This window comes from Equus asinus, chromosome 25 (genome assembly GCF_041296235.1).
Source record: "Equus asinus isolate D_3611 breed Donkey chromosome 25, EquAss-T2T_v2, whole genome shotgun sequence".
Classification (NCBI taxonomy): Eukaryota; Metazoa; Chordata; class Mammalia; order Perissodactyla; family Equidae; genus Equus; species Equus asinus.
Window position 1 is genome coordinate 40,238,092 of NC_091814.1, and position 27,200 is coordinate 40,265,291.

The 27,200-nt window shown below is 45.4% G+C and overlaps 1 protein-coding gene across 2 annotated transcripts in view; it reads right to left on the reverse strand.

The window, feature by feature from the left end:
- The window catches only part of LAMC2 (laminin subunit gamma 2), a 53,083-nt gene continuing 25,883 nt past the window's right edge, over positions 1–27,200 (reverse strand). For both annotated transcript variants that reach the window (XM_014850287.3, XM_070497713.1), the window contains 20 exons: positions 25,553–25,651; positions 22,756–22,892; positions 21,857–21,979; positions 20,791–20,980; positions 18,422–18,534; positions 17,261–17,479; positions 16,461–16,646; positions 15,589–15,834; positions 13,350–13,495; positions 12,207–12,357; positions 11,683–11,888; positions 11,100–11,179; positions 9,864–10,013; positions 9,186–9,330; positions 8,337–8,486; positions 7,690–7,804; positions 6,491–6,690; positions 4,371–4,529; positions 4,178–4,277; positions 1–1,737 (listed from right to left, as the gene is read on the reverse strand). In XM_014850287.3, coding sequence (XP_014705773.1) covers positions 1,484–1,737; positions 4,178–4,277; positions 4,371–4,529; positions 6,491–6,690; positions 7,690–7,804; positions 8,337–8,486; positions 9,186–9,330; positions 9,864–10,013; positions 11,100–11,179; positions 11,683–11,888; positions 12,207–12,357; positions 13,350–13,495; positions 15,589–15,834; positions 16,461–16,646; positions 17,261–17,479; positions 18,422–18,534; positions 20,791–20,980; positions 21,857–21,979; positions 22,756–22,892; positions 25,553–25,651 — 3,169 coding nt within the window. In that variant the 3' untranslated portion in view covers positions 1–1,483. The remainder of the gene's footprint in view (positions 1,738–4,177; positions 4,278–4,370; positions 4,530–6,490; positions 6,691–7,689; positions 7,805–8,336; positions 8,487–9,185; positions 9,331–9,863; positions 10,014–11,099; positions 11,180–11,682; positions 11,889–12,206; positions 12,358–13,349; positions 13,496–15,588; positions 15,835–16,460; positions 16,647–17,260; positions 17,480–18,421; positions 18,535–20,790; positions 20,981–21,856; positions 21,980–22,755; positions 22,893–25,552; positions 25,652–27,200) is intronic.

A 27,200-nucleotide genomic window follows, 5' to 3' on the forward strand; every position in this document is an offset into this window, starting at 1 on the left:
TCTAAGAATTATTCTTTATTTAAACCCTTGTCCATGAAAAGCCAAGGTAATACAGAAGTGAGGCAGCACCAAAGTCTTCTGAGCTGAAGTGGAAGTGCCTCTGGTTTTTCCAGCAAATCCCACTGGTGTCATCATGACTCAACAGTCTGTTGCAATCAGTTGTGGAAAGGGGCAGAGTGTCAGCTGGAATGCAAAGAAGTGTGCACAACCCAGAAGCGTCTCAACTTTGCCAAAACCCAAGTGTCCCCACAGGAGTGTCTTGCAATATATGTTCTGTTCAGAAAAGAGGTTGCAAACCAGGGGGTTATTCCAATCACCACCACTTGTGATGAACAAGATTTGTAAGTTTAATTTTATTTTTTTAATGTTTTTCTTCCTCACTAGAAAATCAGTTCTATGAGGGCAAATACTATTTCACCACTCTACTCCAGCCCCTGGCACACAGTAGGCGCTCAATAAATATATGTTGTAAGGATGGATGGATGAATTGAAGGATGGATGGAAGGATGGATTCTATCCAGCTCAAGTGTGAGTAGGAAGATTTTCTGCTATAAGGAGAGAGGGAGAATAAAATAAAACACGTCAATGCATGTAATTTTTAATGTTTGAAAAGTGGGATTGAATTAGGACCAATAAATCTAGATAATGGCACCTCTTTCAGTGTCCAAGTTACATTTTTCTATCACTTTGTAACCCAAAAGTAAATACTTTCCCAGTGTTTGCTTTGCTGGCAGGAAATGCTTTAATAAAAATGTAGTCTCTAAGTTGCCATGACATCATCAGGAGAAAGGATGTCTCTCTGAGACCCAGAAGAACTCGAAAGTGGCAGGACATGACAGGCACCATTGCTCCAAATGGGTCAGCCTTACAGCGCCTCACTCCATCAGTGCTCACTTCTTCCAGCTTGAAAGCGGCGCACATGTTTATGTAATGGTTTATGTTATGGATGGTAAGTGGGAGGAACTCTGGTCAACAAGAAGCTTGCATTGGACACTACAAGGCAATGGTATTTTACTGGCCACAGTAGGACTAGACTTCACTCTCTTCTGAAATGAGGAAGAAGTTTATAGGTGGACAAAGTAAAAAGATTTTCCTTTGGTCACATTACTCAAAGAATAAGCTGACTATAACCCAGCAGCACTTGTCCATACTCCAGGACTCAGTTTATGACTTTCTGAGGCAAACATCTGCCTGTGCAGTTTGTCCTTCCATCCAGTCTACCCTTTGTCGTCAGGCCCTTGATCAGTCTCACACTCAACGTTATTTGCCTCATTGCCCAGGACCAGGAAGCAAATAGTATCACACTGGTGCAATAAAGACATTTATCTGGCCGAGGTCTCAGGGATGGGATCAGGTTCACTGGGGCCTGAGCACACGCATTCAACATATTCAAATATTCCCATCCCACCCCACCCGCATGCGGGCTCCTGAGCCCTGAGGTCTGAATCCCAAGAACCTTGGTTGAGAAATCTCTAAGGCAGCTTCACTGTTGCTCAAGAGCCTGGGTATTGTAGCAGCCCGGGGGCAGGTTGTCCCTGATGTTCTCCAGGTTCTTCACATCAGCCAGAATCCCATCTATGCTAGTCTCCAGCAAACGGAGGTGGCCCTTCTGCCGACGTGCCCTCTCTTCCAGCTCTGACATCAAGGTCCGTAGCTGGCTGTTGATCTGAGTCTTGGCTCGGAAAAGCTTCTGCTCCAGTAAGATCAGCCTCTCTTCATCCACACTGCCAGGCTGGTCTATTTCAGGGAATGAGAAAGGAGTTAATATAGAAGAGCTGTGGTTAGATCTCCTTGAACACATGTGGACCCTGTCTACCCTTAATAAATTCCTGTTTCCACCTGTCCACAGCAGACAGCATGCCATACATTCAAAAGGCTTCTTTGAAATTAGCAATAATACAGAGAAAATTCTGAGAGCTCTAGCCTAATTACTGAGTTATGAACAGCCCAGTTCAAGCCTCTGAGTTCTACAGTGAAGCAATATGAAGCTTGGATTTCTCCTTTCACGTCTGGGTCAACAGTTCACGCTCTGAAAAGATGAAGGCTGAAGGTCACAGGGGCCTGAGTACTGTCCAAAGTGGCTGCCCATCACAGCTCACCCTAGGACCAGAATCAACTCCAAACTATGCTTTCTGAAGCACTCTTGGGAAATATCTTGTTGTTTTCCATCAGAAGATCTTTAGAAACTGGCAGAGCTTCATGGTTTACAGAGGCCAAGGTATGCTGCGCTATTTGGAGGATGTTTTACAGCTGTTAGGAAATGATGTAAGACTTCATTCTGGCCTGAAACAGTCGGAATCTGGCTAGACACTAATTTATGTCCAATGTGAAATGGAGTCACATTTGTTCAGGTATGTTTTACCCATAAACAATCTAAAACCAATGTCAGCACGAAGGGCACCTGGCCAGGCCTGTTTGGTTTGAATAGGTTTGAGCCACCCTTGGTCAATTCAAACTCAAGGTCAGGTTGCCTCACATATCTAAACTGCAGCGCTAACATCTGACTGCATGAGTTTATTATACCCAGAGCAATTAAACTGTTATTGTTCCAGGACTCGAGAGAGCAAACAGCATAGAAGCAACACCAAAACAAAAGTGTTGATCCAATGGATCAGTCCTGCACCTGGCGCAGGGGAGAATTCAAGAATTTAGGGTTCGACGACATGCAGAGAAAGTTAAATAAGCCTGGAGGCAAGATAACCATGTCGGGGGAGGCAGCATGAGCTACTCAAAAACTGCAGGAGCACTGGAGACAGAGACCTCGGTTTGAATCCTGCCTCCACAAATGACTGTGTGATCTGCAGAACATTATTAACCTCTCTGAGCCTCAGTTTACTCCTCTGTGAAATAAAATAATAAAAATAATAAAACTCACCTCATAGGACCTTTAAAAGACTGAAATGATGTTACACCATGAAGACACCTGGCCTAGTGCCTGACACATAGTAAATGTTTAATAGTTCCAAAATACCACTCTCTCATTTTCTCCTTAGAGGCCTTCTTAGTTCATTACCTTTTTCACAACACTAAACAAAGCCACTAAGATCTCAGCTAAGGAGTGTTTTGTACCCTTAGAGAGTAGTTTACTCGTTGGGGCTTATTGGATCACAAAGCAGGCCTGTTAGCATAACAACACAGACAATATTGGTCTCTCAGGGCAATGGTGCTCCACAGAAAAATCAGGTGTCAAAACCATAATGAACTGAAAAAGCAGAACCGCCTTTTCCTGAATGTTACTGGAATCTATGACCAAATCCCCGGTCCCAGACCTGCTACAGTTCGAGCTTGATGAAACAGGCCAAATGAGGGTCTGGTACCAGTTCTACCTAAACCCAGAATTTTCATTCAAATCAGTTTTCTTCTGGGAAAAATTCTGTGGGGAAGTCTGAGTCGTTGCCACGCTGTGCCATCCAATCTATTTTATCCTAAAATTGTGCAGTATCTCACGGACCTGTTACCTTTATATTTCTTCTGCGTAGCTCAAATTTCCCCATTTGGTTACATCAAGGTACAACTGTGGTTTGGGGAGGGACAAACAGCAGAATCAACAAGTGATTCTTGACTTCACAGACGGGGAGAACCTTCGCTCTCACCACTTCTCCTGCCTCAGCAGGCTCCCTCACCTCTCTCCTCAATTATTTCAACAATCTTCCAGGTGGTCTCAGCCAGCCTCTGTCTAACCCACCTCCAAGCTCTCCCCACTCAGCCACCCTGACGATCGTTCTGAAATACGCAGGGCTGATATTATTCCTCTGCTTAAAACTGTCCACTGGCTTCTCAGGATCGAGGCCAGAAGCCGTAGCAGGACTGCCAATCTGTCCAGTCTTCTCCTTAGCTGTGAACTTCCATTCCTGCCTCCACAATTTACTATGTGATCTGCAGGACATTAGCAAGCTCTCTGAGCCTCAATACACTTCCCTAAATACACCCAGTTCTTTGACCTACAGACTTTCACCTTCAAGGGCAATAAGTTCTCAGTGACCCATCTTAGAGATGGTAAAGTAGAATCCAGAAAATGGATAGTAACCTGCCCAAAGTACCTGAGCCTGGAAATAAAGCAAACTTCTGATACCCTTAAGGAAAGCTGAGACTCCCTTTCATCAGGGCCAGGTCTAGTCAGTCTTCTGGGGAGAAGCCCTGGAGCATGGGGCTGGAAGGTTGTGGATACTCCACATACCTATTAGGTGTAGGATGCCATCCAATGTGTTGAGTGTGTCTTGGATCGTAACTCCAGCATTCTTGGCTCTGTTTTCAACTCTTTGGGCCTCTGCAATTACCTGAAGAAAAAGAAATACAAACCAGTCTTGAAAGGGTGTTTCCCATATTGGCAAGTTTAAAGGGATCTCCTGTGGAAAGATACGGGAACTCACCATCTGCACTGCGTCCATATCCATGTCAAACTCCTGCTCCTTCCTTGACAGCTCTCCTTCCACTTCTCTCATCTCACTTTTCAGAGTGGCCAGTCCCTTCTCCATGGCCAAGGCTCCATCTGCTGTCACATTGGCTTCCAAGTTCAGACCTCCTATCTCCTGGGAGAAGAAAAGGAGCCAGGGACGGAAGGAGAAACAGGGGTGAGGCACAAAAACATCTCAAAGACAACTGCAGAAAAAATACAGCTGCAGGCAGGCCCTGATGGAGTGAGTTAGATGAATAACGAGCAAGTCAGACTTGGCGACACACCCTTCCCCAAGCTCTGCCTCCAACAAGTTACTTTTGGGGTAGGTCTCTAGGAACTGGAGCCATCAGCAGTGAGACACTGGTCAATGGTCACCACACGGTGAATGCAACAGGAACCAGTTGGGAAAACCCAGAGGGCGAGAAAGGCACGTCATTTTCTGTCATATTTTTTTGCCGCCACAGTCTTTTGAATGACTTTACTAGGATCCCCAAGGCAGTTTAGTTGAGTTTAGGATGCAGAAAATGAATGGGCTACAGCTTTGAGTTTTGTTTTTATTAAAACAAACACTGTCAATATCAGGCCAGCCCCATGGCCAAAGTGGTTAAGTTTGCACACTCCACTTCAGCAGCCCTGGGTTTGCCTGTTTGGATCCCGGGCGTGGACCTACGCACTGCTCATCAAGCCATGCTGTGGCAGCATCCCACATAGAAGAACTCAAATGACCTTCAACTAGGATATACTACTATATACTGGGGCTTTGCGGAGAAAAAAAAAGAGGAAGACTGGCAACAGATGTTAGCTCAGGGCCAATCTCCCTCACCAAAAAGTATACTTAAAAAATATATATTAAGAAAATCCAAAGTCTATCAACATCTTTATCAATAAGCTATTAATAAGCATCAAATTGCAGGTGACTCTGTGCTAGAAGTGTATAAAGAGAGGCACATGAAATTGGTTTCTACCCTCACGGAACTTAAAATTAGACAGTATTTTTACAAGTTACCAAGTGGTCCAAGAGTGAGGCCAAACAGTCCAGATCCCAAGAGTTCCCTCTGGGCTTTCTAGAGCTGCATAAGCCTTCTAGAAGTCATGCTTAAATAAGAACTAAGAAGCTTTCTTTCAACTGAGAAGCACTCCTACTGTAGCATTTAACCTGTGGGTTGTAAGTGTAACGTGTCTGTCTCTCTCCATTACACTGAGTGCTCCTTGAGGAGAAAGACTGGGTTTTCTCATCTCCATATCCCCAGCCCCAAGCGCAGTGCTGGCACACGGTGGAAGGAGAGAGAATAATGAATAAGCAGAGCTTAGACATAGAACACAGATAGGGGCAAGGTATCTAGAATGCCAGGATTTCATAGTCTTCAATCAAATATTGATGATAAGTGTTACAGGTTGAATTATGTGCCCCAAAAAGTTATGTTGAAGTGATAATCCCAAATACCGCAGAATATGACCTCATTTGGTTGCTGCAGATGTAATTACTTAAGATAAGGTCATATTGGAGTGGAGTGGACCTCTAATCCAATATGACTAGTGCCCTTAGAAGAGATGGAGACACCTAGAGAGAAGAATTCCACGTGATGACAGAGGCAGAGATTGGAGTGATGCTGCTGCAAACCAAGGCACACTAAGGGTTGACAGCCACCAGCAGAAGCTAGAAGAGGCAAGGAAAGTTTCTACCCAGAGTCTCAGAGGGAGCGTGGCTCTGACACCTTGATTTCAGACTTCCAGCCTCCAGAACTGTGAGAGAATAAATTTCTGTTGTTTCAAACCCCCCAGTCTGTGGTACTTTGTTAGAGCAGCTCGAGGAAACTAATACAATGGTCAATATAAAAACAACCTTGGATGGTTGGTGTTGTCCAAAAAGGGAGCTGAAAGGGAGATGTGGGGGGTTGGGGCCCTAGCACTCAGTCAATCACAGCTCTGTGAATCAATCAACAAAATGGGTGCCCAAGTGGATCTGGGGCTGTCGAGGACCACAACAGGACCCTGAGCCCTAGGGCTCAAAATGAGCCTGACGCTCTCTCTCCTTCCACACTACCCTTGCGTTTGGGGCTGCTCATGCCAACCTGCATTTCAATTTCTCTTTACCTGTTCTATCTTGCCAGAGATCTCCAGGGCCTCCCTGGCTGCATTCTTTGCCCTCTGGGCGTCGGCAGCAGCACTGCCCAGGGCTGCTTCTGCTTGCTTCGTCTTGTCACTGGCACCTGCAACCTTCTGGCTGATGTAGGAGAGTCTCTTCATGGCCTCTTCAGCTTCTGCTCTTTTATCTCCAACCTGCAGGTCAAACTCTGAAATGAAGATAAGAAAATATTGCCACGAAGATGAAAACTAACTTATAAAACTAACTGACAAATGAAGATGAAAAGGGCCAAAATTTTTAGGAAAAATTCTGGAAAAAGTGTTATTACCGCCAAGTTGTGGCTGTTCCTGCTTTCTTATCCAGGAGAAAGCATCTTAAAGGAGGCATTGGACGGGCCATAATTAGTTCTTTGCTTAGAGAAATTGACAATCAGTGTGTCTTCGGTACCCACCACTGCAAGACTATTAACAATCAGTGTGTCTTCGGTACCCACCACTGCAAGACTATTAAGACCCCAAAGTGGATCAAAGGCAGGTGGAATCTTTGAGGCCCAAACGTTCAAGCCAGAACATTAAACCCTAAGCTGCCAATGACAATAGTTGGAGGCTGGATAGAATGGGTAGAGAGGTACTTTCTGTGAAGAAAATCCAAAGACTATAGGAAAGTTTCTTTTTTGTTCTTTAGTAAAGAAGACTGAAATTTTAACCAGATCTCTAAAAGGCACAAATGCACATTTCCTGGATCTAGATGCTGTGATAAAGCTTGCTCCATTACCACCACCAAGCAACCACCTTGGTTCCATTCTGGAACCAACCAAGCTACAAAAGAAAAGGAAAAATTTTTGTATGGTAGTGGGATGTTGGATCTGTAAGAGATCTTAGAGATCACTGACTGCAACCTTCTCCCTTTAAAGAAGAGGAAATTAGGGTCCGGAAAGGCTACATGACTTGCCTATGGTCACACAGCCAGCTCAGCCTGGTCACATGGCCCAGCAGAGATCAGAACTCAAGCCTTCTGACATCTAGTTCAAGTCTTCGCACTACATCAAATATTAACGAAATTTTTTTCTTTAGAAAGATACTTCCTAAGCATCTCTTAATATCCCAATGTACCTATCACTTAGAGAAACATATGAGGATTCAAAATAAACCAAAGTCATGGTTATACCTTTAAAATACTCAAGTGACCTAAACCATGAACTACTCACCTCTGAGATTCTTTAAGATGTTCTCAACTTCATAAAAAGTGGCATTGCCCATACTTAGTGCTTCTTGGGCTCTGCTTTTAGCAAGGTTGGCACGGGAAAGCAGCTGATCTGATGTCTGCAAATAGGCAGACAGAACAAGATTAGAGTAAATGTAACATACACCCGGGAAGTGCATTCCTGTCAGCAAAATCACTCCAACACATTTCTCTTCACGACAATAGTCCTGTGATTCACTGAATAGTCTAGGGGTGCTGTGGCAAACCCTTCCACAATCTGAGACAGAGCGAACTTCAGAACCCAAAAGGATCCCATATAGAGAATAGCCTCAAACTCTAGCCCATTATCAGGAACAAGAATAGTAATGTAAATCATAATTTTAAACTCTAGATACTTCCTGAAGTCAATCTAGCAGACAGAGTAGGCCAAAATTGGACCAGGAGGCCTGAGTCCTCTTCTTAGATTTGAAGGCTGACTTAGTGGGTGGAGCTGAGCTAACACCATCAAGGCCTGTGTATTTCAGTTACTCTCCCTGTAAGCAGCGGTTCTGTGACCTTTAGACTGTTTTTGATGATTCCTCTTGCCATATTTATTCACATGGTAGGCATTCAATACGTGTTTGTTGAATGAACAAATTAACGAAAGGATACCTGTCTCCCATTCTTTCCATTCTGTAAGAGCTGCCGGGTTTCTTCTTCCCAGTTTCCCAGATTGCTTTGCACGTGCTTGAACTCATCCATATGCTTAGTCACACGGTTTGAGAGAGAATCAGCTTTTTGTCTGAGCCTCTTCGCTTCTACCTGTAAGCCCAAAGAAATGAATGAATCTGACTTTCTGCTCACCAGGTACCACGACAGCCTTCTTAGGACCTGACATCATTGTTTGAAAACAACAATTCAGCCCAAAGTCTAACAGAAATGAGGTAATATGCCTAATGAAAGTCAGGCAGCAGGTCCCCAAGCATCAAACAGGGTTTGTGTCTTTTATTTTTTTCATTATTTTATGTGTTAGTTTATACATACATGAGAACATTTTTTGTGGGAATCATTATGAGTGGTTTTTACTGTAGGTAGAAAGCTGAATCTTCTTAATGTAATAAGTTTGGAATAGCTAAAGGAATCGATGACAGAAACAACGCAAAACTTCTGAGAACTTCTGAGTGTCCGTATATAGAGATGTACCCTAGGATGGACCTAAGTGTATAAATATCAAATTTTATCTATAACAATTTCCCACAGGTTTCAACAGTCCCCAGAACTACAGAAGAGATATAAAACTTCTACCCACTAATAGGATTGAGCCAAGGCCTTTTCAGAGACCAAGATTTGGGTTTAAGAGCAAGAAAACGGATAATGAGAAGGATAAACACTCTTTCTAATCTAAAGCGAGAAACGTTAATATAGAGGGGAAACAATAATTGAACATTATTACGGAGCCCCCAGAGAAGAAAGCATTACAGCCCTTCTTCTGTACATCAGTGCCAGGCTAGATGCCCTTACCTGCAAGGACTTATCATTGACTCCCTGAATCTGAGACACGGAATTGAGAAGGTGGAGACTATGCTGATAAGACCTATCTGCTTCCATGTCGGTTTGCGTGGCCTCCCTCGACAACTCCTGGGCCAGAGATTTAGTTTTCTGCAATCTGCAGGGAACAAAGAAAGGGGACTTTGAGAAGTCACTCTTTTTATTCAAAGCAAAACTTGAGCCTATTGTTTTAAAAGTATATAGTTGGAATTATCAAAAGAACCAAATGAGGTTATGTGTCAGATATGAGTCCCTCTCCACAATCTAAACATAAGCCTTAAAGTTTATACAGGTTAGGTCAGAAAAATTCAACCCAGGTTTCCCAATTCTTGATAATATAAATATATTATTCTTCGATCCTCCACGCCATCAGATGGATTTACTCATAGTCTTCAAACACCACAGAGGGTGACCGTAACTCCAAGTACGCAATCTCTCAACCAACACACAAACTTTACTTCGATTCGTCAACCCTTTCTTCTCTTAGCCTAAAAGGCATCTGCTTTAGCCCAAAGTACTACTCTCATTCTCTTCTCCCTCTTATTACCAATATATTTTTAAAGAAACGGGGCACCTCTCAAACACAGTTTGCAGTATACCCTGGGAGGATGCAAGTTATATTGGTCCGCGTGAGGACCCGTTGAAACATACTTTCCCACAAGCCTTTGCACCACTGCTCCGTCCAGGCTGCCGCTTCCGCCTCCTTCCTGCAGAGCCTCGCGCACCAGTGACATCAGCTCTTTGGAATACTCCTGGGTTTCCTTTGCCAGTTGCTCCATGTTACTGGCTGACTGAACATGGCTGAGAGGATTAAAAACAATGAATTTGAGTTTTCATAGCAAAGGGCTTCCTTTAGATCTTTTATTTAAATGAAGGGAGAGGAGTAAGGGAACTGGTTTGGCTAGAAAAGCCAAACAGAATTGACCCCGGTTAGATGGAATTAGAGGAACTACCAAGACGCAGGAGGGGTTCTAGAGAAGCAGCCTCATGTCATAGACTTTCTGGTGATCTTTTTCCGTTTCCGGCGTAATCAGGGGAAGCCTGGGGTGGGGGGTGGAGATGAGCAATCTAGGGCGGTAAAATATTGCATCCATAAGCGGTTCTCTGCAGGAGGAAACCGCTGGGTTTTATTTCACCCAGGATCCAACTCCCTTCTGACTGTTGCTGCATCTCTTAACTGAGCCCACCTCTAGGGAGGAGAAAGCCTGTCTTAAAAGTCCCACAAATGCTTTTGTCCTCTTCGTTTTAGAAAGTGATTAAAAAAACAAGCTCAGGAGACAGTTTAGGCTACAAAAACACGGGCCAGCCCCCTTCTGCTGACTGAATTCCTGTTGGGATTAGCAGAGCCTGTCACCCTGCTGAGCACTCTGCTATGAGCAACCCTCTCGACATAGGATTTATAGGTGGACAAGGACTCAGGAGCTGCCTGTTATCACTGGGGCCCTGCAGAGCTGGTTTTCAAGGGAAGCTCCCCCTCTGCAGACTTAGCCCCTACGGGCTAGCAAACAACTCGTTGCTACTTGTTCCCAGGCTCGGTGTGGGAGCCTGGGAGTCCCTCAAAGCTGCAGAGCGATCTTTTCCAAGGGCTGATTCATTTCACGGGGCCAAAGAATCACATCTGACATACACCAAAGCCATACTGTGAGTCATGGAGAAATCTGAGAAGGAAATACTCCCACCCCCAACTCCTGCCACACGACCGTGCCCAGCGGCCACCTACATGTACTAAAGGCCAAGTGGTTAACAAATGGCTTCAAGGCAGGGGATGGCTTCCAGGGAGCCGGGAGGTAATGAATATAGAGCGTAGGGCCTGAATACCCTACAGTTTTGTTCAAGTCTGGCCTTGAGAGATGGTCTGAAGCAGAGGTGCCCTCTAATGCTGCTCACCTGTCTGCCAATCTCGTGGCCTCCTGAGCCAGACTTTTAAAGCCATTTGGCCCCACGTAGTGCTCTGAAGGAGGAATGTTCTGTGGAAAAAGGAGAATTGGTTAAGGCTTTGCACTTGGCCATGGAGTCTAAACAGGTTCTGCATCTGTCCTGCCAGAACTGCTTGTCATTAGCCACACAGCATTCCACACCCTGACACATCAAGAGTCCCTAGTCACCATGATCATTACATTAAAAGAAAAAAAAAAGTATATCAGGGCTCGCCTGGTTGCATAGTGGTTAAGTTTGTGAGGTCTGTTTTGGCAGCCCCAGGTACGCAGGTGCAGATCCCAGGCACAGACCTCCACACCAATCATCAAGCCATGCTGTGGCAGTGTCCCATATACAAAGTTGAGGAAGACTGGCATGGATGTTAGCTCAGGGCCAGGCTTCCTCAGCAAAAAAAAAAGAGGACTGGCAGTAGTTAGCTCAGGGCTGATCTTCCTCGGAAAAAGAAAAAAGAACATGAGCCAATGATGTCTGTAGGTGAGTCTCCCAGCACAGCAATGACTCTCAGTCCCCTGGCTAACCCAGTGCCACCTACGGTGTTTTGCAGGGAAGCCTCACTTTCCTCCAGGCTCAGGCGCATCTGAGTGATGAGCCTGCGAGTATCCTGAACTCGGTTCTGATACTGACTGCCCAGGGCCCGAACTCTTTCCACAGTCATCTTGAGGTCATCCAGGCGGTCCCGGTAGCTATTCTCTTGAGTCCTTGCCTTGGCCACCCGGAGATTGAAGGATCTAACAGCATCTGAACACCAACAGAAAAGGGAGTCTGAGCACTTTCCGGGTCAGCACAGAGTAATCAAACACAATGGAGGGTTGAAAAAGCGACTTTGACTGGCTTATGGCAAAATGGTAAAAACCAGTATGTGAATGCATGCAACTGCTCTTTTATCTCCATCATTCAGGTCCCAGAAGAATGCCATGGACAGTCCTTCTGCCTCTGCAAGGGCTAGGCAGAGACATCTGCTGAACCAAGACCCACAGAAGAGTCTCTGACCCAGCGTAGCAATGCTTTCTAGGACTATACATTCTCTCCTGTCTGAGGGGAAGTTGGCCTCATCACCTTGTGAAATCTGGGCTTCTCTCAGAATGTCCCGAAGGGCCTGCTCAGCCTGCTGCATCCTGCCTTCCAGCTCTGCGTTGGGTACTGCTCCACCCTGAGCCTTCGAAATCAGGGCCTCCAGGATCTGGAGCTGCTGCATAAACTGATCCATCTGAAACCACACAGGAAAGAGGATCGGAACAGATGGCAGAGATCATGGTCCTAGAGGATGAGAGCTGAAAGCCCAGAAATGCTTGGCATGTCAGGGTAGTTAAAAGTTTAGACTTTAGAGCCGAGACTCCTTGAGTTTGAATCCCGGCCCCACCACTCACTAGCTGTGTGACCTTGGGCAAGTCACTTTCTTAATCCATAAGAGGAGGATAATAATAATAATACTTCACAGAGTTGCTACTTGGACTAAATGAGTTAATATTTGTATAGTGCTTAAAACAGTGTCTGGAACAAAGAAAGTGCTACAGAGGGCTAGTTAAATAGATGAACTTTTTTCAAAGTTGAGTTTGTTCTAGATTTGGGGTTCTGTTTGGGCGCTTTCCTCCTCCACCCCTCACCCCAGCAAAATACTAATAATTAACAACAACAACGTCAATTTCATTCTTCTCTGGATTTTGAATGATAAATTTCTGGAGGCCATTCGTGTTTGGATAGCCTCAACCCCTTCTGGCCTCCTCCTGTCTCTTAAATGTTTATGTTTTCCTTCATTTGTCTTACAAGGACATCTCTTGGAAGAAATCCAGTGGCATGTTATAGTGAAAAGAGCACTGAACTCAGAATCAGGGGACATGAGTGGGATTCTCGGTTCCACCTGGCCGTGTCATTTTGAAACATTGCAAATTTTTCATGATTTTGTTTGCTCAGTGAAAACTGAGGTCAGAATGCTTTTTCTCCCAACTTAAGTATCATGAGTACCAAACGGGACGGTATCCACAAAAGGGGTTTTGAAAATGGTACATACGAGAACTTAAACCTGAGGTATTATTACTATCATACAGAATTTTTTTTAATACAGTAATTTTTAAAGAAAGAAACAGTAACCCTCGCCTCATCTCCAGCAGACTAGTCGGGTCCTAGGTCAGTGACAGAACCACCCAGTAGACACTTGATTTCACTCTAGGGACAAGGGTCGGTAAGGGGAAGCACGCTCACCTGAACCTTCACTTGATTATAGCAAGCTGGACAGCTGGTCAGTGCCGCATGCTCACAGCTGAGACCACCAAAGCCTGGCTTGCAAACACAGCTGCCATCACTTCGACACTCCACAGGCTCCGAGCCCACTGGGTTGCAGTTGCAAGCTAAAGACAAAAGACAGACAAATAGGAAGTATTCATATCAAGCCAATTCCAGAAACTGGAGGTAGAGCAAAGATAAAAGGAAGAAGTTCAAGTCACCAAGGGCAAGGAATCCTTCAAGAATTCATATTGTGCCAGATTCATCTCTTGGTTCAGTGCCTCAAAGCACATCCTAATACGGACAGGTCTTAGGAATATCTGGCAAGTTAGGTTGGTGGGTGTGTGGATGAAGAGACATTAAAACAGTCCATCGTTCCTGGTGACACTTATTTTCTTCCTCCTATTAAATTGTAAGCCTTTTGGATATTCTGCAGGCACTCTCGCTTTGCTCACAAGGAGAATAACATTTCTTCTGGGCCTATTATATGCCAGATATATACATCTGCCTTGCTTTTACAGGTGAGGAATATGAGCTCAGAAAGGCTGAGTAACTTGTCCAAGGTCACACAGCAGGTAAATGCTAAGCTGGAATGAGAACTTGGAAGGAACCAATACTCTTTTCCTTCTGCTCTGCTGCCTTTGATGTAGGAATTGCAGTAAGAAAGCAGTACCTTTATTCATTCAGTGAAACTGGTTGAGTACTTACTATGTGCCACATTCTGTTCTAGAAGCTGAGGATATAACAGCAGGTGAGACACTGCTCTGACAGGGTTACAATGATTCTCTGGGTTGCTCTATCTTCGGTGCTCGCAAATCACTCGGCACATAGTGCTATGACCATATATCTAAGTACTATCCTTATCTGCTTACATATTTGTGTGTCTTCCTGGTTAACATATGAGCTCTTGGGAGCTGGGGCTGACTTGTTCACCATTATAACCTCAGGACCTAGCTCCACACTGGGTATATGGTAGGTGCTTGACAAAAGATAAGTGAGTGGAGAAATGTATGGTCTAAAGCCAGTAAAGTCTCTATTACCAGCACCTTATAGCTAGAATTATATAGTTTACAGTGTACTTTCTCATATGCTATTTTATTCTATCTTTGCAACCACTTTGAGTTAAATGTTATTCATCCTTATGAGGAAACAGGCTCAGAGAGATTGATATAATCGGCGTAATACAACAGGTATATTAAAAAACTGGACTTGAACTTGGTACTGCTGATGTTGTGTGGCCTCTTCCTGTCATGGGCTACTTTCCAGCACATCATAGCTCACCCCCAGGTTGGGGTCAGGGCAGGTGGGATCCGTGCCCTGAGTAGAAGCCCAGGCTGCAGAGAAGTCCTCCGGCATCTCCAGGGGCAGAGAGCCTGGTGAGCGGGCAGGCACGGGCTCCCTGCAGCCCTCCTAGGGAACCAGGAGTTCTCCATTCTGGGACCCAGAGCCACTCTGGACCTTACAATAAACAAGCTTCTGAGTTCCGCACACCAGGGCTGGCCTGGGACCTTTATGACTAAGAGTGAGTCTCTGGGGCAGGCCAGCTCCCTAGAACGGAACTGGCCTGTAGAATATAAATGTGCAAAGGCTTGAAAGGAGGGCTGAGCAAGAGGACCGATCTGCACGTTCACGCTTTGATCTGAAGCAGCCCTTAGGAATGCTCCACAGTAGCTGCTGCTTTGAAGGCAAGCCTTCTTAGGAGAAGGGTGACGGTTCTCTTTCTATACATCAATCACACTAACTTCCTGAGAGGGTCTCTTAAACTGCTTTACTGCCCACTCCCCTGCCCACTTCCGTGTGTTCAGGCTGGGTCTCCAGTCGTTTATTACTCTCCTGTAACAGGTTTGGCAGCCACTTTCCTGCCTTCCAGCCTTGGGATTGGGCATAGGACGTGGCCCCATTTTATCTCCTCTTCCACTTAGGAATGTAAACCTGACCTTTTCACTTCTCCTACCCAGCTTTAACCCATTCGCCATCCTCCAGCTCTGTCTTCCAGACAGAGCTGCGGGGGAAACTGGTCTTGAGGCCTTTGACAGGTGAATGGTCCAGGCTGTTCATGGGCCGGTTGGCCAGAGAAAGCAAAGTAGCATCACAGTGTTACCTGCTGTTGGCCTTGCTGACTTGTATGTTCTGACGTGTACACACTAGCAAGCTTATGCGTACACACACACACACACACACACCCACCCATACAGTCTGTCTGGGGACGCAGGCCTACCTCGACACTTGTCTGCTGGATTGGGAGCCAACGGGTCCCCATAGTAGCCTGCTTTGCACTGGTCACAGTGGACCCCAGCTGTGTTGTGGATGCACTTCAGACACCTGCCTGTCAGGCGGTCACAGTTCCCGGAGGCACTAGGGTCCACGTTGTTGTTGCACTGACAGGGCTGACAAGGCCTCACTGGGCCACGTTCCCCGAAGGGGTCCCCAAAATAGCCATCAGCACAGAGCTCACAGCGGGCACCTGGGAGGAACAAATGGCCAAGGCCAAGTGGTTATCGACTGGCAGCGAGACCAGACGCAGAGGCCTAAATACAAGCCGCGTTCTAGAAGAGCTTCCCACCCTGGCCCCCAGAACCATAGCGTCAGGAGCAGGTGCGCAGGGAGGGGGTCTGCCTTCCACTTGCGTTGGTCCCAGACTTTAGAACGCAGCGCATCTCTACGAGGCTTCCTGCCAGTTAGCTAGACGGGAGACGGCCAGGTTTCGAGCAACACCACCAAGCCTGCTGCTGAAGGATTAACTCTTCTCTCGGACTGGCCAGCAGAGAGGTGTGACATTTAAAAGGTCACTGAGTGTTCCTTCTTTACCTTGGTTCATTTTTAAAAACTTAGTTAAACCATGTATTTTGTCTGAAAACGTTATGCCCTAATTACAAACCTCCTGAAACAGCTTTAGATGTTTCTTCCCCATACATTCTGCCCTTCCTCAATCTACCTCACCTCTCGGGCATCGAAATATTCCTATGTTTAGAATGAGCCCATTTAGATTAACCCCCAAGTAATTATAGTTCCCTAGACATTACCTGGGAGGGAAACTATTTACGCAAATTCACAGCATCAGGACAGGGTGAAGCAGGTCGATGGCCTTACCAGTGACACCCTGGGGGCAGTTATTGCACACCACCTCCTCTGTCTCAGGCATCACGGAGCAGCTGAACCCATTGCGACAGGGGCACGGCTTGCAGCTGCGGGGGTCTTGTGGATCGTTGTAGAAACCAATGGGGCAGTCGGCACACTCAGGGATGTCAGGGTTCTCATCCCCTGAGTAACAGTCTCCTGGGAGGCAGAGAAGTGAGCCAGGTAAAACTACACACTTCCTTTAATATGGATGATGGCATGGGAGTCAGAGCTTAGTAACTCAAAGCTGCCTTTCTGAAGCTTTCCCCAAAGTATCTGAGCACTGGCATTCACCTTTGCCCCCGTACCAACTCTAAACATGGCCACGACCCTTGACTGTCACCCTTACTCTCCCATGCTAAGGAGACATACAGTTCCTTTACAATCCATAACTGAATGCTGCTCCCCCGTCCCCCAGGGCCTGACACCATTTGTCGGCACATCCATTCAGGCCCTGTCATCGTCTTTGATCTCCCTATACAATTCTTGCAACTCGACACCAACTCCCCTGCCCAGCACTGAACCATGACAGCCACTTCCTGTAACCTAGCACCTTTCTCACAACCTTGTGGCATTTCCATAATGAAAAGGGTTGAGTGTAATCAAGCGCCATATCCATCTTCCCTGACTCCAGCCCTACTTTCCTTAATCCTTTCCCATCTCCAAAATGAGTTCAGGCACAGCCTTTCTTACATAGCGCTTTCTCTTCCACAGGAGACCCCAGTCACCTGGTTGCACCCCCAGCCACCTGGTCCAGGTGTCATTTCACTCACCTGTGTCTGGATCGCAGGCCCCTCCCCCTTGGCAGTTACATGGAATACAGGTGCCAAAAGGTCCCAGTCTGGCTGAATCTCTTTTGTAGCCGGAAGCACAATCCTGGCAGAACTGCCCCTTGTAGCCAACAGGGCATACACATTGTTCAACCCAGGGTGCTGGGGCTCCAGAAACGGGGCGGGCTGAAATCAAGGTCACGTTGTCAATGTACCCAGTACCTGCAATAGAGAGAACAAGTTAGAAGTAGCAAGTGGTAAGGCCTAAAGATCTAAAGTCAAGGCTCTCTTTGGATTTTGTTTTTCTTAACTCCCTGTCAAAAACAGGTGGTATTCACTCGCTATGCTATCTGTAGAGGTATAGCAGTCCACCATGCCTGAGCGCACAGGCTCTGGTATCAGAAAAATCAGGGTTTGAATTCTAGCTCCACTCTCACTAGCTGTGGGAACTGGGCAAGTCACGTAACCTGTCCAGGACTGTGTTTCGTCAGCTGTAGAAGAGAAGTAACACTGGTGTCCACCTCCTATGTTTGTGAAATTAAATGAGACAATGTATATATTATAACGTGCCTGGCACAGAGCAAAGATTCAATAAGTTGTCAGTAAACACCTTTTCTACTTCTTGCTTTTTTCACTGCATCAGTGGAATGGAAGTAGTGCATGCCAGCCATGCTTCCTTTCCACATGGGTGCTAAAAAGCTGGAGGAATTCTCATTTAAATAATTCCAATCAGGATTAGGAGGACCCAACATGTTAAATTCGATAAAAGGAATTAACAGAATACATGATGATGTCCAAACACAGCAGTACTGAGTATAATCCCAGAGGAAAAGCTACTCAAGGAGTAGAGGGCTGTGTGGTAGATGCCGTTTCCCAGCCAAGGGAACGTGCCATTTGTTGTAGATTATCTTCTTCAAATAATCAGCTTTCACCTAAATGTGGAGACTCTTTTAGCAAGGTAGCATCATTCATTCTTCATTGGTGCTGACCTCCTTCTGGAGAAAAATTCCTTTTTTAAAGCTTTTTCTAGACTTCACCAGGGACTACATCAAAACCATCAAGCAGTTGATCTACTTGTCTCGAGACTGTCACCGCCTTAGGGAGTTGAAACAAATTCAACTAAAAACCTAAGAAGAGGGAATTTCATTTCTCTCAGTCACTTACTATATTCTCCGTAGGTAGCTCGGATCCGCAGGGCTGTGAGGTTCCGCAGTAACCTCCGATACTCAAAGTAACTTAGCTGGGGGCTCCAATTACTGCTTGGATGTTCATTTAATCTGCATGATTTAAAACCAAAAGCTTAAATATCCAACTCTTATCAAATCTCAGAATTTGTATACCTGACACAAATTATGCCTGAGAACGTGGGAACAGGTAAGCCCCTTCGAAGCTCTGCATAAAGGGGCTAAGGACGGGTAGCAATCCTGGTAGGCAAGAACTTGGAGCTTTCTCACTCCGTGGGGAACGCAAGCTCCACAGGACATGATGGAGGACATCCTAGTGTAGGAAGCCGTGCTCCAGCAGTCACAGCATCCAGTGCTGGTCCAAGTCATCAGAGACCACCTTCCATTCTTGGCCACACAAAACCTAACATCAGAACCATCTCTGAGCTCAAGAAGCTCTGATCCGCAAGAGCTACCATTCATTTTCAGTTTTGTTGTTTAAACAATTTATCTGAGCATGTTTCACTTGCTATTTTCAAAAGTCAGTTTCCACCTTCTACATTGTCCACATCTAATACTTCTTAATTTGGCATCATAATGCCTCACTGCATCATATCACCAGGGCTTGTGCCATTCTCATTAATTTTGTTGTTTTCTGAAATATCTCTTCTAGGAACAATCCTACACTGTTTTGTTCCATTCACTAATTTGCTAAACAAAAATTTACTGTGCACTTGGTTTGGGCCAGATGATGTATGAGGCTGGAGGATACAAAGACAACTAGGGTGAAGTGATCAGCATCCAGGCAGGGGAGTCAGTGGGTAAACAAATACTTATGATACGGTGCAGTGAATGCTATAACAAATGTATGTAGAGAATGCCGTAGAAACCCATGAGGTGAGTGTAACTTTACCAGGATTCTGAGAAGGCTAATACAAAGGAAGAAGCTTGTAAGCTGAATTTCAAAGAGGGAGGTTCACCAAGCTGAGAAGGTGGGAATGGGTATTCAGGCTAGGGTAGCTGTGTGTATGTATTATTAGAATAAGCTGCACTTATTTAAGTACCCCTTGTGTGCGTGCTGTGGGTCATCCATTCTCTATCCCCATCACCTCTGCCCTGCGTTAGGCCCCAACAACTCTCACTTGAACCACTGCAACTGTGTTAAGTAAGGCCCACTTAAGGACCCTACTGAACTATTTTCCACACGGTATTTCCACCCAGCCTTCACACCTGATCATGCCACTTCTCAACTTCTAATCTCTCAGTGGCTTCCATCATCTTGCCATCATGAACAAGATCTCAGCTCCTTGACATGACATACAAAGCCCACCATGCTGGGTCCTTTTCCAGCCTGTTCAATCTTATCTTCCCATCTCCGCTATAGATATGCTGTGTTCCAGCCATAAATATTGCTTGCCAATTCCTTCCGTATTCTCCCTTTCCACGTCCCCACATATATTCACATGTACAGGTTGTCCTGATTTTCCTCTTGGAAAAGCCCTGTGCTTCTTTCTGTTCTCAGCCCACACACTGCCTCCTCTGTGGCACTTTTCCTGACTCCTCCAGGCAGAATTAGGCACTCTTTCCTCTCCCCACAAGTCCCCATGAACATGCACCTCCACTAAAGTGATTATTGAGCTGTATTCTGTTTGCTTTTGGACATGTTATATATCCAACTAGACCAGGAGCTCTTGGAGGACAAAGACCATGTTTCTTCATCTTGATTTCCCAGCCTCTAATGTAGTACTGAGCACTTAGCAGGCACAGCCCGCTTCCCTGACCTCTCTATACGCACCATTCAAAAACCCCATTCTACAGGATAACCTGCAACCTCCTTAGACACACACAGGGACGTCCATGACCTCACCCCCGCCTCTTTCTCTGACCTCACTTCTCACTGTATTCCTCTCCCAGATTCCATGCTCCACTCATGCTTAACTACTCGGAATTTCCTAAATGCATAGAACTTCCTCAAGCATGGTACCGCCTCTGCCTTGGTGACCCTTCTCCCTTTCCTTCCTTAGAGAGCTGCTCTTCACTTGTCATATCTTCTTGAGAAGCTTTCCTTGATCACTCCAATGTGGGTTCCTTGTGCCTCCTGTGTGTGTTCAAAACACCTGTGTTTCGTCTATCTCGGCACTTATAAGCCACACTGGAATCATCTGTTTATTTTTCTCTCCCATGAGCCTATCAGGGGTTTAAGGGCAGTAATCATGTCCTGTCTCAGCACATAACACCATGTCTGTATGTAAAAGTACTCAGAAAAGCTTGTTGAATGAATGAATGAATGATGATTGAATGAATGAACAAAGGAACTGGACTTCAAGCACAGCTTGCTCTATTTGACCCACTTGTAGTCTCTCTTTTTACCTGAATGTGTAAGTCTTGGTGATCCCACAAGGCAGTGTCTTGCTAAGTGGCATCAAGGGAGCTGTGATCCGTAGACCAGCACCTTCCAGGATCACGTCATGGGCAGATGGGTGTCTGCCTCCCCTGTCCACACGGTAGTCAAAAGATAGGCTTTGCCCGTAGCTCACCTGTTGATTCCCAAGAAATTTGGCTGTGAAGTAGAATTTGAAAAAATTGAGATCAGTTTTGAAAGTGGAGAAGCAGACTAGTGAGCAAGGTTGCATTACTGTTGGCAATTTCTGTTGGAGTTCTACGTTCCCCACCCGCTGCCCTGCCCGAAGAGGGCCTGGCCACACTGCTATTGGCTACAAGGAGGGTTAGTTACTGAAATGCTAAATGGGCTATTGTAAGACAGTTCCATCTATTAGATGATTCACAGAATGGCCCTCAAGACAGACCAAGATGTAAAGTTCCCAGGTATACCAGCAATAGTGCCATTTGTCACAATGTTTTATGGTTTCCAGAATGCATTCACAAACATCACATTTGATGGCAATAATTCTTGGAGGCAGACATTATTATTCCCATTTAATAGCTGAGAGTTAAAGTTTGGAAAGGTTAAGAGGACAGCTTGCCCAGGAATCACGTATTAGAGCAGGATAGGAACTAGGATTAGAATTCTAGCCAGAGCTTTTCCACCCAGCTTTTCTATACCACTGACTAACATATACTTTTTAATTTACAAGTACTTTAAAGCTTTGAGAAATGCCTTGTCTTTGCTTTTCCATCTGCTTCTCAATAGACCCACAGATTTGACCGTAGTCCTTATTTCTTGTCTTGGTGGGAAACCTAGAAACTCCCCATCTGATTAAAGTAGGAACCTCCCCCGGGGTCTGACCACCTGGACCCCCCGTTCTGCTCTACTCTGCCATGGCTATGTCAAATGCAGCTGAAGCCCAGCTGTCTTCTGGAGATACTACTGCCCTGAACACTGAGTGAAAGGGTTGCCACATCTTCTAGCTCCATTTTCCTATCCTGACTTCCTTGTCTTATAAGTTGGCTTTGATAGGAAAAAGACCATACATACCAGGAGCTACAAAATAGACAGGGTCTGATCGTCGTGCTGAGCTAAATATATCCCGATGGCGCTGTGACCAATGGAGCTTTGCAGGAGACCCGTTTCTTTGGACAGCCTTCCAGCCATCAACATCTGGAAGACAAATAAAACCATTCTGCATTCAGACAAACCTCATCATCTGTTGAGTTAAACAAGGCAAGACTTGCTTGCCAAAAAGTCCTAGCACTGAGTATCAAGTGAGGTTTTCTTAATATTTCCACGTTTGTGTACAGTCCTCCAAATTCCCTATGTACCTCTCTACTTGGGTCTCAAGTTCACCCGCTCCCACCCTACAGCTGCTTGGACTTTTTGTCTTTGAGTCTGACTCTTGTAATAAGAGAGCGTGTTTTCATCTGCCTGTAATTTGTATTTTTATTTTATTTACATAAACAATGTCTGCCTTAATGAGGTAAGAGGGTCCAGTATTTCAAAGAGAAACTCAGAGTTGAAATTATATCAATCTCCCATATTTTTATAGTGTTTTGTAGCTTGGTAACTAATGTTACATATATTAACTCAATTAATGTATGTGACAGCAGAATTAGTAGTGAATGTGAATTCCAGGAAGACTTTCATAAACTCCCCAGTCCAAAAGAATGATTCTTTTGTGGTTTTGAAATAGAGGGGGATGGGAAATACAGGGAGATGAAAATCTGCTTTGAAGTTATCACACGTTGGTATGAGTAAATTGTTCAGCTGTAACTTTTTCGAGACACGAGGGTCTGCCTTAATGCCCTGATGGAAGAATGTCCATTACAGCTAGAAGAGAGTGTCTAAAGATGACTCAAGGATCCCATCCTGTGGTTGTCTGTGAGCACAAAGCCCTATGCAGTGTTACAAACAAAATCCTAGAAGACAGAACACTGTACCTTGATGGAAGGCAGAGATGATTTTATGGACACTGTAGTCCCCAGAGCTGTGGCAGCTGGCGGAATGCCCATAGCAAAAACACTGGGTACAGCCCTGAGGGTTTCCCCCATCCAGGTGATAGTAACCTGGTCGACACCTGCAGTGGCGTTTTAGAAATCACGACAATATTATAGGTTATTTCTTATTCCATATAGAGAATATGATGACTGATCTTTTCCACTTTCTCTCCCACCTGGCACTATTAATTCCCAGAGGTGGGAAATACTACATTGCACATCCCACCCCCACTCCCAGACCACCACGTGGACAATCAATCACAGCCCCCCACTGAGAGAGCATGAGGAACATTCACTTTCTCTCCTTCTGGTAGAGCAGAATCACCTTTGACTTGATTGTCTCGAAACTTAGTGATTTTCCCATCCTCGCTGAGGAATGGAGTGGGGGTCACATGGGCAGGAGAGGGAGGGGTGGGGCACGGATATGCAGAGCTGGCCCTGTCCTGGGGCAAGTGTTTAATGGGGGCAAAAGAGTGGGAGGTGCAACATGACTAACAAAAATGTACAACTGAAATCTCACAAGGTTGTAATCTATCATAACATTAATAAAAAAAAAAAAAAAAAAAGAGTGGGAGGTGTAGGCCAAGAAAGGAAAGGGAAATGCTCCAGCCCCAGCACCCCCTCAACTGCACTGACCCCCCTATAAGACCACTAGGTGTTGCCCACCATCACTCCCCCTTGTACCTGGGCTCTAGCCCATGGGGGAAAGGGGCGGGTGAGGATATGACAAAGAAGGATGGCTAGAGGCTGGCCCTCTACAAAAGCAAAGCCTAGGCTGGCGTTCCACCTCCGCTCCAAGCTCAAGCTCTCCACTAGCTTCTCTGAGAGCCACAGCTGCCAGACAAATCCCAGATGTTGGGGTCACAGAGAAGAAGGTGAGAGGGACTTGTTTTCAGTCTGTTCAAGTTAACTGCATCGTTCTACATGAAGTAACGATAGTTTCAATGATCATTTATTTAGCACTTACGACATGCCAGGCACCTTATGTATGCTCTCTCATTTAACCCTCACTACAGCCCTATGAGATAGGAATTGTTATTTTCAGTTTCTTAGATGAAGAGACCATGGCCAGAGAGACATGTTTAGGATCATACAGCTGGTAAGCGGTTGAGGCAAGATTCAGACTCAGGTACATCTGCCTCTAAATCATGTGGTCTAATCCACTGGCCCAGATGTCAGGAGTATGATCATTGTGCAAAAATCACAGAAGAGCAGGTTAGCTGTGAACAGTAGACGCTTCAGTGAACGGCTATAAATAACTAAGCATTGTGTTTTCTCTGCAGAGAAAGGGTTAAAAAAAATCAATATGGTTTCTCTGGAGGAAACCTGTAGATTAAAAGACATTGAAAAAGAAGGAAAAGAGAGAGGAAAGGAGGGGAGGAGGGGAGGAGAAAGGGAGGCCAAGAAAGAGTAGGGAAGGAATGATAAACAAAGGGGGGAGGGGGAGGGAAAAGGATCAGGCAAGACTAAACAATAATGTTTAGGGATGCACTTGGGTAATTATGAAGAAAACAAAGAAGTGATTAACATGGAAGTCAGAATAGGGGTCACTTCCAGGATTGGGATGGAACCTTTATAGCAAAGGTCTATTTCATATAATTGGTGGTGCTGACATTTGTTTTATGTGGCTTTCTATTTCTGTGTTATGTTTTGAAATGAAAAACGTTTTAAAAAAGTGACGCCTCTTTTCACTCTTTTTTGTTGAGGAAGATTAGCCCTAAACTAACTGCTGCCAATCCTCCTCTTTTCGCTGAGGAAGACCGGCCCTGACTAATATCCATGCCTATCTTCCTCTACTTTATATGTGGGACGCCTGCCACAGCATGGTGTGCCAATCAGTGCCATGTCCACACCCAGGACCTGAACCAGCGAACCCGGGGCCACCAAAGCAGAATGTGCTCACTTCACCGCTGCGCCACCAGGCCGGCCCTCCTCGTTTCATTCTTAAGCTATATGTCCCTACCCTCACCTCAGCCAAAAAGAACCCCCTGAAAACCCAAGCTCAGAATCTATCTGCCATTCCCTCTGCCCAGATATAAGTACTTGTCAGGATGCCAAAGAACTGCTTTCTTACTACCTTTGGAGCCAAACTCACAGCCCTCTGCTCACAACATCTCAGGGGAGGGAAGTTTTAAGTCGGAGCAGTTTGTACTTAAGGAATGTCCTGCAGCAGCAGCCGAGGGTGGATCACTCTTTACCGCGCCACCTGCCCCAACATGGCGCGGGGCCCAAAGGGCTCTTACATCTTCCCGCAGTTCATGTGCGTGCATGTAACCGCCACCCCATCCCTGGGCGGTTCCTTTTCTGCACACGATGGTTATATATGGCCATACCACATTGCCATATTCCCTCTTACTAGGATTTTCCCAACACATTTAATTAGGCCAGGCCTTTTCTGGGGCTGAGTTGAGTCTTGTGATCTCATTATTGCATACCACCTTGTATCGGAGCACCTGGGATTCAGAGCCAGCTGGCAAGGGGACTCACTGCGGCCTTGTGCCTCTGCCACAGTGTAAACAAAAAGAAGGGGCCACGGCAGAAGCGTGGAGTCCAGTGAGATTTGGGAGCTCAACTGTATTTAAAAAAAAAAAAAAAAGCCTAGTTTTGAGGACCGAGGACAGGAAGGTCATCAACACTTGTTAAGTATTCCTTTTCCATAGTTGCACTCGGAGGATGAATTCTCAGGCTAGCTGCCAAGGGACTCTCCTGCTGTGTCTGTAGGACCACAGTTCACACTGACCTATCACAGCGCTCTCCAGTGACAGCCGGCTTGCAGACACAGCGGCCTGAGTCACAGGGCCCTGAGATGCCAGCTGGGTCACAGTCACACTTGGAGTCTCTGGGAAAGAAGACAAAGAAAATTAGGAATGTGTTCCAAATGCTTTGCAACTACATACATAAAGATCAAGTGCTCATAAGCAAATGTCAGCAACTTGAACAGATCTTTCATCTTCAATGAGGCCTCTCTTAGCCATCCTGTCCACACTAATCTCTCTCAGACTCTTTAAGGACTCATTTGTTTCTGCCAGTGCTACTCAAAGTGTGGTCTGTGGGCGACAGCCAATCTGTGAACTGTTTGCTACCAACCCCTAAGGAGAGGAGGGGTTTGTGCCAGAATGTAAACCAAAGTCCTCACTAAACTGTTGAGTTTAGTTGACCGGTTCAGTTGACATTTTTTAAAAAATTTTTCATTTGTTTCTCTATTGTTTAATTCAATACTGTCTGCTTTCATCATGATTGATTCCATCTACTTGTTGTTTTAGTTCCTTTGGTTCTTTCTTTTGGTAACACTTCTATTGAGAGATAATTCACCTACCATGCAAATCACCCATTTGAAGTGGACAATTCAATGGTTTTAGTAGAATCTCAGTTATACAACCAGCGCCACAATCAATTTTAGAACATTTTCATCACTCCAAGAAGAAACCCTGTGCCTTTGGCAATCATCCCCCAAGCCCGAGGCAACCACTAATCTACTTATGCGTCTACAGATTTGTCTATTCTGAACATTTCCTATTACTGGAGTCATCCAATATGTGGCCTTTTGTGTCTGGCTTCTTTCAGTCAGTATGTTTTCAAGGTTCACCCATGTCATACTATGCATCAGTACGCCATTCTTTTTATGGCTGAATAAAATCCCATCATATGGATATACTACATTTTGTTTATCCCTTCCTCAGCTGATGGACATTTGGGCTATTTCCACTTTTTAGCTACAATGCTGCTATGAACATTTGTGTACAAGTTTCTGTGCAGATACATATGTTTTCATATCCTTGAGTGTATACCCAGGAGTGGAATTGCTGAGTCTGGCTGATTTGGTTTGTTTGGTTGTAAGACTTTCTCAGTGAAGGAAATCATTGCTTTCATTATTTAATTTTGGCGCAGTCTCCTTGTCTCGTGCAGACCTGTGACTCTTGCACTGGTCTCTGACTAGGCACACCACTGCTCTCTGTCACTCAGTTTGGCACACAGTCACACGCACCTGTCTCATGGATCTAAAACCAAGTTTGTTGTCTGTTCCTTACTGATCTCCTCCTCCTCTGACTGCCCTATGACCCCATTCAAATCCTGCCCAAACCTGGATTTGACTCTTTTCTCTCCCTTACATTCCTCATCCAATCAGATGCCGAGTCCTGTCAGACTTCCTGAAGATTCCTCTCCCAATCTTCATCTTTCAATCCCCATAGGCAGCTCCCTGTCTTAGCCCCTCCATACTACTTATCTGGACCCTTTGACAAATGTGTATTCAGCATCTACTTGTTGCTAAGCACTGGGGATACTAAGAAATAGGAAATAGCCCCTGTTCTCTAGGAGTCTCAAGGCAGGGCAGATATGTGAACAGCAACAGCCATAAAGCATAATGCCAGTGTAGCTGAGCTGGGACA